We start from the raw sequence: 13,379 nt of genomic DNA on the forward strand, positions 1-13,379 counted from the left end.
CAGTCAGTTAAGCGTCTGCCTTCGGCTCAGGTTATGATCTCAGGGTCCTGGGATCAAGCCCCACGTTGGGCTCTCTGCTCAGCAGGGAGTCTGCTTCTTCCTTTGCCCTTCCCCCCTGCTTGTGATCTCTCTCTCTCTCTCTCTCACTCTCAAATAAATGGATAAATCTTTAAAAAAAATTTTTTGTCTTATTTTTACATAGCATCTAAAATCACAGATGTATTGACCTCATTTTAAACTTTAAAACTTTACACTAAGCTTTATGTTTTAATCTAGTTTTAATAATTTAATGTATTAATATTTGTTTCATTGTGATATATCAGTTTTGTCAGATGAGGTCATATTTGGTAACCACATTTTAATCTTTTTTAATTTTAATTTTTGTTTTAAAGATTTTATTTATTTATTTATTTGACAGAGAGAGAGAGATAGCAAGAGCAGGAACACAAGCAGGGGGAGTGGGAGAGGGAGAAGCAGGCTTCCCCCTGAGCAAGGAACCTGATGCAGGGCTCAATCCCAGGACCCTGGGATCATGACCTGAGCCGAAGGCAGACGCCCAACAACTGAGCCACCCAGGCGTCCCTTAATTTTAATTTTTTTAAAAGATTTATTTATTTATTTTAGAGAGAGAGAGAGAGAGAGAGAGCCCATGAATGGGGGGAGGGGCAGAGGGAAAGGGAAAGAGTCCCAAGCAGACTCTGTGCTAAGCCAAGGGGGCTCAATCCAACGACCCTGAGATCATGACCTGAGCCAAAATCAAGATTCGGACACTTTACTGGCTGAGCCACCCAGGCGCCCCCATTTTAATCTGAAGCAAGTTATAAATGAATACACATTTGATTACCTAAAATTTATCTCAAATTGCAACTATACATATATTTTTGTCAAAAAAAATCTGATGCATTCTTTTCTAGTCTCTCTTATTTTTCTCTTTTGGTTTTCCCATTTTCATCCTTTTTCTCTGTTTCCCTTGAGTGCTCTTAAAAATTTAAATATTACCCTAGAAGCCTTGCATACTTTGAGAGGTGACTCACCAAAATGATTGAGCCACATTTTTTAAATCATTTTTTAACAAAGACTAGTAAAGGGTTCTTTTCAGATCTGAAGTTTGAAATTATATTTCTCTGCCTTTACATTATTTTTCCTGGTATTTTCTTCCTTCATGGTCATTCCTACTTCGCTACCCGATTTCTCCTGCCTACTCTAGATTCCCCAGACAGAACTTTTGGCATGATTTGCCATTGCTTATTTTTGTACTACACCCAGTTTGTGTTATCTCTACTCGGACTCCTAGGCTATTAATTGAGTCTATGAAAGCCAAGTGGCTGCTTTTCAATTCTTTCACTTTCACGTTATTCATTAAAAATTTCCTAAAATAGTCAGAACTTTTCTCTCTTCAAGTCACTGTTCCATTGTCTATTTCCACACTCTAACAAAACAACATGCTTCCTCCTTTAGTTAGAAGAATGAGTCAAGCTGACATAAGTTTTGCCAACTCCCCACCTGTGTACTTCATCTTTCTAAGCTTCTAGAAATAAGTATCTAAAAATCCCAGGTATTTTTATTGGTGTTCAGGTCATGAAGATGAATGCTCTTAAGGAGCTCATGGTCCACTGTTTAAAATGGACAAGAAACAAATAAGTATAGAATGAGATGTATGTTTATAGCAGAGGATGGAAATGTATACTATAAGGGTAGGAATGTCTGAATCTCCATGAATTTTCATGAGATGATAAGAGAATGGTAAGAACTCTTCTGTGGCTATATTACATTGTTTAGGATAAGTAGGCAGGTTTTTATTTATTTGTTTTTTACTTTGATGACAATGAATTAACTCTTCAAACATGCATTCCTTTTTTGACAGACAGACCATGGAGACATTGGGAATGGAAGAAAACAATCATTCTCTCAATGAACCACCAATAGTGTCAACCCAATTCCATTTGTCTGTTTCATCCTTTCTGTTCTATGGCATGGTGCTCCATGTCAAATATTCATCTCTTAGTAATCTTATATTCCTTTTGATAAGAGTCTTTTGACCTAGAAGGCCGCAGTGGTATTTACTTTTAAATAACCTATTTTTCCTCTGTATGTCCTTGGACTTGGGTAAATATGTGCTTGAAATCAGAGTAATCTTTACCAAAGAAATTCACCAAAATCACAAGAACATCATATTTATGAGCTTATTTGTTGCTTTAGCTGATACTCAAGGTTATATTTTTGTATATAGACTTAAGTAGAATATAGCAATCAAACGTGGAGCTAAAATTAGCAGAGATAATGTCACGGAGGAAAAGGTTTTTCATCTTTGATCATTAGATGAATATGACAGATGTATTACAAAGATCAACTCAGTTGCTCTTCTCAAAACTCAGAAGCTGTAGCTGTGAATTCTTTTGAGGCACCTCTCTTCAGTGCTGTGATGTGCACTTCGTTACCTTTGGGTCAACACAAATAACACTTCTCACCATTCTGTAGTATGATATTATGATAATATAGCTGTTTTCCTTTGACAGAATTAACGTGGTCAGATTCTAGAATGTTTGACAGAATGAGTCTGACATTATTTATATTTATTTTCAAGGAATAATTTGAATTCACTCTCCCTCTTATATTCAGGTTCAAAACATTATTTGTGGCTGGAGAACGATGTGATGTGGAGACCCTGGAATGGTCCAAAAAGGTCTTCAGAGTACCTGTCTTAGACCACTGGTGGCAAACTGGTGAGCATTTCCAAGAATGTACATAAATATTACAGAAGTGTTCAAAAACACTGCAAGGACTGGAGGAAATTCTGAACTATGACCACCAGGCACAAACTCAGGACTTAGGTCATTCTGGTTTCAGTAGAAATAAGCTATTCTTTGGTATTCCTTCTCCCCCCCAAGACTTATTTATTTATTTATTTATTTATGAGACAGAGAGAGAGAGAGAGAGAGAGCATGAGCAGGGGGAGGGAGAGGCAGAGGGAGAAGCAGACTCCCCACTCAGCAGGGAGCCTGACGGGAGACTGGATCCCAGGACCTCTGCGATCATGACCCAAGCCAAAGGCAGACACTTAACTGACTGAGCCACCCAGGTGCCCCTGGTATTCCTTTTGTTAAAAATATCTCTGCAAATGGCATTGATGACGCCATCCTCTCGGTCCCTAGTGTAAAGTACTGAAGACCTCTTCTGCTTCTCCTCCTCTTTGCTTTGCGTATATCCAGTAAGTCACTAAATCTCAGATATTCCTTGGAAGTATCTGTTGGATTCGTACCACCTCAGTACTCCCACTGCCTTTGAGCGGTGGCAGCTGCATTGTTATCTGCCCTGATTTAGATTCTCCTCATCAGCCACCTCTGTTCTCCCTCTCTCCTGAACACCCTGCACACTGGTCCCAGAGCCCCTTTTCTAAAGCACTGTTTCTCTACTAAGATTTTCTGTGGTTCTCTGGCTCCCTTCTTATGTTCCATAAAATCAAATCTCTTCTACCTTGCATGGAAGACAAAGAAGTGTATCTTTTTCCAAAACATTTATCATTATATACGTAACTTATTTATTTACTTATTTTGTTTATTCTCTATTTTCCTCCCACTAAGTGATCCTTGGGAAACAATTCTCATGTTAAGTGGAAATTAAATAAAATTTGGTACAAATTAAAAAAAAAAAAAAACAAACAAACCTCTCTGCTGCTTCTTTTGAGGCACAGTTGTGTACATTTGTGACAGTCAGTAGATTATCGGGAACCTGTTTTCCCTGTCACGAAGTGTAGAGATTTTGTTCGGTTTTCCATCTGACCCACTGAAAGTAACTGAGCGCTATGAGAACCTTGTGGCTTTCCTCTGTACATATTTTAGTTCAATTCCACTTGGTTCAACAAATTAGATCAACCTTCTTAATGTTTTCAGAATTTTCATCTTCTGAGTAACCGGGGCAGAGTATCAAATTTGAATAAAAAAATAATAAAGTTTCTTTGCAAAAAATAAGCCTGATTTTAAAAATAATTAAAGTCTTAGAAGATCAAGTGAGTGACTAAAACAGAAGTTCAGTGTTCAGTATTTTAGAATTCTTTGATGCTGATAAATTATCCTTTTGACATTCTCTTTTTGCATATTGTCCTTTGGAAAAACATGTTTTCCATCCCCATTGTAACATAAAATATAAAATGAGTGATCAGAGTGGAATACAGTTTCCTTTAAATAAAAGGCAAATCAGAAAGAGTTTCTATTCTCTCTAGTTTTATTTGCCAAGGGAGAAATTTCTTATCAAATTCAGATTTGTAATTATTTAGGAAATAAAAAAGATAAGACAATTCAGAGAAAGAGCAGTGCCATAGTAGACATACATAAAAACAAGTGAGGAATTATTGCCTCTGAAAAGAAAAGTATTTATAGAATTGCTGCATCCTCTATTCACCAGGAAAGTTCTAATAGTTATTCTCTTAGGCAGGGAGAGAAAAATATCTTGTCACTTTTAAGATGGTTTTCTTTTCCTGGTCGAAGTGAGGGGTTGTTTCCCACACAGTGACCTCATACAAGTGTTTGCAGAAGAGTTTTGTTTTTCCCCCATTAAAGGACACTATGCCCACAGCCTACTGAAGGGAAAACAGCGCATTAATAAATAAAATCATGATTCTCTTCCTTTTTCTTAATATTGTTGTACGTAATGGCCTGTGCAGCTGTATGTAGTTTGTGCGTCCAGGCTTACAGAAAAGCTTACTGACACCTGAGAAACAAGCAGCTGAGGTCCCTGGCGGGTACTGAGTTTCACGCGAATTTGCAGTTTTTCTTTAATGTATTGTTCAGAGCAAATTAATAGCCACATTATGCCAGGGTGCTGTCACTTTAATCAGGTTTGAATGGCTGCTCAGTACTGTGGAAAACAGTAGATTTCTACTAGTCACGACTGATTCTTTCTACCCTCCCATCTGATTTTATAGAATTTGATATTGTGTCCAATTAATGTACACAAATACCTACACGTAGAGAGGTAGGCAGTAGCCGGCCAGAGAGGTCGTTTTGTACTTTATAAAAGAAATTCATCCTAGGTGATGCAGATGTCAGCTAATAACAAATCTAGTTAGAATTTTTATTCAGTTGTCTAGAGGAAATCAGTATTTTCGAAGATGTAGGTTGTGGTAACTGCAAAGTGATACTGAAGTTTAATATTTGCAGCCGTTCACCTTTCTTAAGGTGATATCATATTAATGTTGAATCACCCCGGAGTCGGGGGGAGGGAAAGGCAGATACTTTGTGGGTTATTATTAACTCTTAGGAAAAAGAAAGGAAAGTTCAGTATTTCTGGCACAGTCATGAATTTCCTAATGTTTTACATATCAAATGGATGGGGGTGCATTTCCACAAGATGTATGCCAGTAAAAACCTGATAACATTTGAAGGAATGTTAAACGTTGGCCAAAGGAATACTTCTCATTTCAAATGTCAGGTTTTCTACAAGATCTCTTTTCTTTTTTCTTTTTTATTTAGATAATATATTTTATTTGATGACTTATAGCCAAATGTAAGCATCATGATCATTTCAACATGTAATCAACATTAAACAATATTAATAAGCTGTTTTAGATTCTTTATTATTGTACTAAGTCTTCAAAATCTGGTGTGATTTGCACTTATAGTACATCTCGATTCAGTCTAGGTACATTTCTTTCTTTCTTTTTTTTAATGTTATGTTAATCACCATACATTACATCATTAGTTTTTGATGTAGTGCTCCATGATTCGTTGCTTGCGTGTAACACCCAGTGCTCCATTCAATATGTGCCCTCCTTAATACCCATCACCAGGCTAACCCATCGCCCCACCCCCCTCCCCTCTAGAACCTTCAGTTTGTTTCTCAGAGTCTATAGTCTGTCATGGTTCGTCTCCCCCTCCGATTTCCCCCCCTTCATTCTTCCCTTCCTGCTAACAAGATCTCTTTTCTTTTTATTGACTTAGAAATTGATTTTTTTTATATAATTGTACACTTTTATGAGCCTTCCCTACAATGAATAATTTATGAATTTGCTCTCTGATTACATTAATATATGTGCACAAATGAGCTGTTTCAAAATGGTGATGTATGATTTGGAATTAATTAGGGATATGTTAAGTAACTAAAATGTATGAATAAAAATTGATAAATTCCTATAACTTGAGTTATAAGAAGGTACTCTGCATGCAGTCAATCCATTTCATTACCGTGTTGTTTTCGTTACATAAGTGAAATTTGTACTAGTGACTGCAGATATCTAGTGACTAACATTCTCTTTCGGCCCCTTAATAGCAACACTCTTTAATATCTGATATGTAATATCTAAGATTCTAAATTGAGAAGTAATCTGTGGAAAATTTGAGAACCGATCAACTCCTTGTAGGAGCATTTCAATAAAGACCACCGTTCAACATGACTAAAATATTAAGTGCTTGTTTTGGGTTGCCATAGTGCAAACATTAAGTGCTTTCATAAAGAAAATTCATCTTGCTAAATTTAGACGGGGGGTTGTATCCATTTGGTTCATAAATCTGGATAAAAGACAAATTGTTGTCATTTACCCAGATGTTTTATCTTCCCAGCAACTTATCTATAAAATGACTGAAAACATCTGGATTATAGACTGAATTTTTCATTTTCTTTTGTACATAGATAGAGAAACAGAGGTGCTACAATCATAATTTAAAAAGGGGAAATTAAGGGAATAGATAATTGCCCCATTAAGATATGGTAATTCATGTGCAGAAAAAAACCAAACAAACAGCCAGAACTTCATTATCCTCAGGTGTACAATCACCAGGAAAACACTGTACTGTTATTAATCATTTTAAGCTTTTCCAGAAATCAGATACAGAGCACCTTTTAGAAAGAGAGAGCTGTCTGCACAGTGCATGGCGTCCTTTGCAGGAAGGTTTTTTGTTTTTTTGTTTTTTTGTTTTTTCTGATTGAAGATAACTATAAAGGAATGGTTTTCCTTATGAGTGAAGGACCAAGTACAAACAAACAAACAAACAAACAAAAAGCTTCCTTCAATTTCAGAGACTAATTACTAAAACCCAAAACATAGTAGACCTTATTCTTTTTTGAGGTTTTCTACCTTTCCTCTCCTCTCCTGTCCTTTCCTTGCTATTTACTGAGAAGCTATGATACTGGTTTAGAAATGATTGCAACCAAACAGCTTGGCGTCCCACTTTTTAATGTTATTTAGGTAGAAACACTATTTCTTCACATGCCATCAGTCAGTTAATTAAAGACAACGACTGTGAGGTTAGAATACTCGAGTTCCACGAAGGCTTTTATAAAGGACAACTTGGTAAAGGGTTGAGATGAAAGGAATCCATGATTCTTCCCATCTGCTGCCAGAATATTATCTGTGTGGTTCCCCTCAGAAGATACAGAGCTGCCACTGAAAGTGTTTCAAGTACCTTCTGCCCAAGTAGAGAGGAAGTAGTAGAAATGACATAAGAGCTGCCAGTTGGAGCAGCAACGGGGTGATTTTGTTGTTTGTCTGTTTACTTGTTTTGTTTCTATCACTTTAATGGGGGAGTAAGATTCTTCATAGAATTTCTTTTTTTTTTTTTTAAGATTTTTTATTTATTTATTTATTTGACAGAGAGAGAGATAGCGAGAGCAGGAACACAAGCAGAGGGAGTGGGAGAGGGAGAAGCAGGCCTCCTGCCGAGCAGGGAGCTGGATGTGGGACTTGATCCCAGGACCCTGGGATCATGACCTGAGCCGAAGGCAGACGCTTAACGACTGAGCCACCCAGGCACCCCTCTTCATAGAATTTCAAAAGCCCTAAGGAGGAATTTCAATGAGAAAACAGTAGTCACTTAAACGATTGAGACATTGGTGACAACTTAAGTTCCTGATCTTTCTTTATCTGCCTTGAGCCATCTTTGCTGAGTTCTTATGTCTTAGAGTAATCACAGTATTTCTGTCTCTGATTGAACTGCTACAGTTTTAATTGCAATTGCCAGTTCCGAAGTCACTATATTCTATTTATAGCCAAAATCCTCCTTCTTTGAGGAGTCTGATAATTCTGAATTTTATTAAAGTGGTTCCAATTCCTCCAGGAAACTTCACTCATGCCAGTTCTTAAATCAAAATCATTGATCTTAAAAGTACACAGAGCCGGGGTGCCTGGGTGGCTCAGTCGCTTAGGCGTTTGCCTTCGGCTTGGGTCGTGATCCCGGGGTCCTGGGATTGAGCCCCACATCAGAGTCCCTGCTCGGCGGGGAGCCTGCTTCTCCCTCTCCCTCTGCCTGCCGCTCCCCCTGCTTGTGTTCTCTATCTCTCTGTCAAATAAATAAATTAAAAAAATCTTTAAAAAAAAAGTACACAGAACCCTAATACCATATTATTAAAATGTGTCAAGGCTACTTGACATGATAATCCTTATTTTTGCACAATTTGGTAGGATGTACTTTCTAAGAACAGACAATTTGGACAACAGCTTTAACCACAAAAACTGGTTAGGCTGACCCAATTCAGTCCATATCCTTGGGTTTATCTGGACAAGATCCTGGGCTATATATTTTCTTTACAAAAATGAAATCCACAAAATTGAATAATTAGTTACAGTTTAAGAACAATTACCCTGAGCAGGGATCTCTGTGGGAAATGGTACAGGTTCAAATATAGTACCATCTCATTCCTCCTAGCTAGGCTAATTGTGAAACACATAGCCAACATTTGAGGATTTGATATGGAGGGTATCAAAGTTTAAGCCACTTGTTTCTCCAGATCATCCTCTTCCTTTATTACCCCTGCTTTCTCAGACATTCTACTCTTGTGCATATGTTGGTACACTTTTTGCCGAGGGATTCTAATCTGTCAGTCTATAGTCCTAAATTTAGTCCATAGTAGGGAATTTTCTTCCTCTTTGGAATTCAACACTGGAAGCTTTATGATTGTTATTTCTGCCTTTTTAAAAAATATTTTGAAACTATGTGCGAAATATGTGACTTTCTTATAACTTGAATGTACTTTGCCCCACGCAAAATCCTGTGTATTTTGCTGCAAAATGCTTTTCTAGGACTAACGCATAAGAAGCTCTATATGGGTAACATGACAGTGAGGAAAGCATCTTCTTGGTGACTTACCTTGAAGATTCTATCTTGAATTATTTACAAGCTATTCCCTGTAGCTTGGGAGCCAATAGTCACTAGCCAACGCTCCCCGGCTGCAGATCTCGGAGTGAAAGACACCTGTGTACAACTAAATGATGCCTTCCTGTGTTTGCTTTCTAACTCTTTGTTATTCCTGGCTTTTGGGTTTTACTTAATGTCCGAGTCCGAGTGGTATAGCTTTGTTAAAGTACAGGCCTGTATTTTCAAAGACAGTGCATTGCACTAAAGTCTCGAAACGCACACTGTAGAATTCAGAATGCTGCGTTGAAGTGGGCTGCACTGGCAAAGGCTTCGCCCCATGACCTGCGCTGTCCAGGGTAGACCCCATGCCACTTTCAAATAGTAGGATGCAGAGTCTTTAGTGATGTGAATGAATCACTACTGTCTGCTGCCTTTTTGCTTTTTTCAATGCAGTGGTCAAAAATAAACTCATCTCTTTTTTCTCATTCATGGGGAAGACGTTTTACATAGTTTAGCATGAGAAGTTCTGATTGGGGAAAGAACAGTCTTATGGATGCAGTGGCATCTCAGCAATGTTCAGCTAGCAATGCCGACAGTATCCATCTGCTGAGAAAAAAGTCCTGACGTCATCTTTGTTGCCTGGCAACGGCATTTTTTTTTTCTCATTTACAGCAATCTTCATTAGTTTAAGGTGGGTAATTTTTACTGATCATTTGAGAAGCAGGGACTTAGAGGTAAGCTACGTGAATTTGATTTGTGGAAGGAATAATCTCTTGTCAAATGTAAGGCAGGCTTGATGAGGCTTTTCTTTCTGAAAGTGAGTATCTGTTTACAAATTGTTAATCCATCTGAAACTGAATCTCCCAAGTCAAATAGCATCTATTGAATCAGGCATTGTCCTCTTTACAGCATGATAATGTAGAAAGAACATCAAGTTGTTGTTTTTTTTTCCAAATATGATTACATGAAGTAGTTTGGATATGTATAACTGCTTTTTAGAATATTTATTTGTACTCATTATTGTATTAGTGATAATGTTTTCACAGAAGACTGAACACTGGGAAATCAATTAATAATATAAAGTTGGTTTGGTCTTTGAAATTTCATCTATTCTAATCCTCTTACCTTTGGCAAGAATCACATTTAATCCACTCTTGAAAGGTGAAAGTCTGTTATGTTTTTGCAGATCTTTATAAGAAAAAAAGAGTTCCTAAACCCTCCATTGATAAAACTCACTGTCTGGAAATTTCTCTTTCCTGCATGTAAACCCCTATACTGTGGGTCCATTGACCCCCCCAAATAGTTCCCAGTTCCTCTTTTGCTGTCAGTTCTGGTTTCAAAAACCACAGATGACTATTCTCCTTGGAAAAGCAATGTAGGTAGTGGAAAGTGTTGTGGAATCCTAACAGGATGGCCTTTAAATCCTGGTTCAGCCATTGACCCTATAGCCATGGGCAAGTCCTTGATCTTCTGCTTGCACTTTATCTCATGGGCTTGTAGAAAGCTTTCAATGAAGTGAAATATGTCAAACAATGCAGCTGACTTCCCGGCCAATCGTAACACTCAATAAAGATTTTCCTTTTCCTTTCCTTTCTATGAATCACCCTTCACGAATATAAAGACCATCTTTAGCCTCCTGGCCTGTGGGTAATCCAGACTCAAGAAAACTTGGAACATAAGAGCTCAATTTATACATGAGAAAAAGTAATCATAGTTTAATTTCTCGGAGTCAGCCAGCTAGTTAAGATTAGAATTGGAACTCTCCTTGCTCTGTGTTGTCCAGAGTCCTCCCATCTTATGTCTTATCTTATGCCTTCATTAATTCAACATTTCTTATCTAACTCAACTGCAGGTTATTTATGAGTTTTCCCACTGTTAGAGGCAGGAAGGACGCCATAAGGGGGAAGGATAAGACCATAGCTCAAATTAATGGTCTGCTTCCAGCACAAAAAGTTAGGCTGCTTTGAATTAAGTGTTTTAAACAGTAATCATACCATCTTGTGAACACAAAGATTGAACTGATTTTCTTTCACCAATGTACATCTCACTGATCTGCTTTCTTTCTGCTACCACCATTCAAGTTATTTATAGTGCACTGTATAGATTCAGAGGTGGAGAGAATGGTTTCTTTACAAATTGCTTTTATGCCCATCATGATGCTGTGATTAATATGACTCAGCAGTACCAGGCTGCTGAATTGACTGATTTCCAGGACTTCAGCTCTCTGCATGGGCCACCAACTTCTAAATCTATATTGCTTAAATGTAGTGTTTCTAGAACCACAGTGTGTACAGAATAGCAGATTTTCAGATGCGGCAGGAGCTCTTATCGACAGAGTTGGGCTCTGTGAACCTGCCACTGTGTTCTTCTTAACCTGCACTCACATCTACTCTTCTTTCCACGTTGCCTTTCATGTCTGAGCCAAAATCCTGGGGTGGTCCTGGACCTCTCCCTCTTGCTCTTTCTCCATACCCAAACAATCACCAAGACCCTCTGACTCCGAGCATAACTCAGATTTGGTCTCATCTTCCACTTCTGCTCACTCACCCTCATCAGACCACCAGCATCTAACTGACTTCTTGCTCTGGATTGGGATCCTCAGCTTAGTGCTCCAGTTTGCAACTGAAGAGATTTTTCTACCATGCAATTCTGAGCAAATCACTTCTGCTAAAACCCCCTGTGTCTCTCCTTGTTCCTGGAATGATATCCACATTTCTTACCATGGCACAGAAGACACTTCATGATCTGCCTTTGCTCATCTCTCTCACTTTGTCTCTTGTTCTGTTCTCTCTTAGCCACCCAATTCCCCTGAGCTTTGCTATGCTGAATAACTTGCTGTCAGTCCCTTGATGGTCTACCTTCTCAACCTTTGCACATGCTGCTATTTCTGTTTGGCATGTCTTTCCACCCTTAACACTGCCTTCTCATTAAAAGAAATGCCTTTCAGAGAATTCCATAAATATGTATTGAAGGACTGACCTTTGAATATCATTCTTGGGATAAGAAAATGTTGGAACAGAATTATAATGGTAACATACAGCTTTTTCTCTTCTGAATCCTCTATTCTCCCACTCCCTGATTCATTTTAGGATTGCATTATTCTGTGATTTGCTATTTATTTTTTAAGAACCCTGATCTCAATAATGGGAACTGGAGCCTAAACCCATGCAAGAAATATGTATTTACTAGTCAGCAAACATTTCTCGAGCACAAAATGTCAGGGACTAGACTGTGTTTGGTCCTGCTCATTCAAATGATTCTCAAGCACCCAGGAAGAACCTAATTTCAACAACTGGTTAGGAGACAGTTTTCAGATAATTATATGCACTTTTTTTTTTTTTTTTTGAGAATTACACTAGTTCTTTTTTGAAAGATTTTATAATATTTTTAGTGGGGAGTGTTCCAAGTGTCTATTGCTGTGCAAAACAAACAAACAAACTTTAAAACCTAGCAGCTTAAAACAACATCCATGTATCATGGTTTCATGGGTGTGTGTTATGGGCAATGATCAGGAGGGGTTTTATGCTCCATGTACTGTTTTTTGTTTGTTTGTTTGTTTGTTTCCATGTATTGTTGATTGAGACAACTCAGACAGTAAATAATGGTGAATGGACTGGTCTGGTGGGTCCAAGATAACTTCACTCTCATGCACTGGAATGGCTGGAAGGCTGGAGTCAGTCAGGACTGTTGATGTGAATGCCTGCAAGTGGCATTTTTAGTGTGGAAGATTCAGAATAATGGGCCATTTTACATGGTGGCTCAGAGGTTCCAGAGATAGTGATCTAAAACTCTTCAGGCCTTTGCCTGGAAACAAAGAATCACTTCCACTCTTTTCTCTTAGTCAGAGTCATCAAAAAGTGGCCCAGATTCCAATAGAGAGGACATAGGTCACACCTTTCAGGAGGATGAGGCTCAAATAAATTGCAGCCATCCTTAATCTCCACCGTGGGTAAATTTCAAAGTTGTGGATGTAGCCTTCTGAATTCTTCAACATAATTTCCCCTTTGCTCGCCATTCATAAATAACTTCTGTCAATATTTTCATGTGTTTCTTACCAAGATACATATTTTTGTTCAATGCATAGTATTTACAAAAAAGAATCATATTATGCATTCTGTTTTACAGATTTTCTAAATATTTTGTGAGAATTATTTCCTATCAGACATTTTTCTATGTTGTTTGAATAGCTATGCATTAATTCTTAATAGGGAATAATCTCTATTTTTGGACAATCTTCTAAACATTAATATAAACAATACTGTGATAAATATCCTTGATGCTTAATATTTGTGAACTCCTACAAATATTCCTTTA

At 37.8% G+C, this 13,379-nt stretch overlaps 1 protein-coding gene across 5 annotated transcripts in view; it reads left to right on the forward strand.

The window, feature by feature from the left end:
- The window catches only part of ACSS3 (acyl-CoA synthetase short chain family member 3), a 146,890-nt gene that overhangs the window by 96,957 nt on the left and 36,554 nt on the right, over positions 1 to 13,379 (forward strand). For all 5 annotated transcript variants that reach the window (XR_013449288.1, XM_078076367.1, XM_078076366.1 and 2 more), the window contains one exon: positions 2,620 to 2,723. Coding sequence is in view for 4 of the 5 variants with exons in the window: in XM_078076367.1 (XP_077932493.1) it covers positions 2,620 to 2,723 (104 nt within the window). In the remaining variant the exon portion in view is untranslated. The remainder of the gene's footprint in view (positions 1 to 2,619; positions 2,724 to 13,379) is intronic.

The sequence above is a fragment of the Halichoerus grypus genome, chromosome 6 (assembly GCF_964656455.1).
Source record: "Halichoerus grypus chromosome 6, mHalGry1.hap1.1, whole genome shotgun sequence".
Lineage (NCBI taxonomy): Eukaryota > Metazoa > Chordata > Mammalia > Carnivora > Phocidae > Halichoerus > Halichoerus grypus.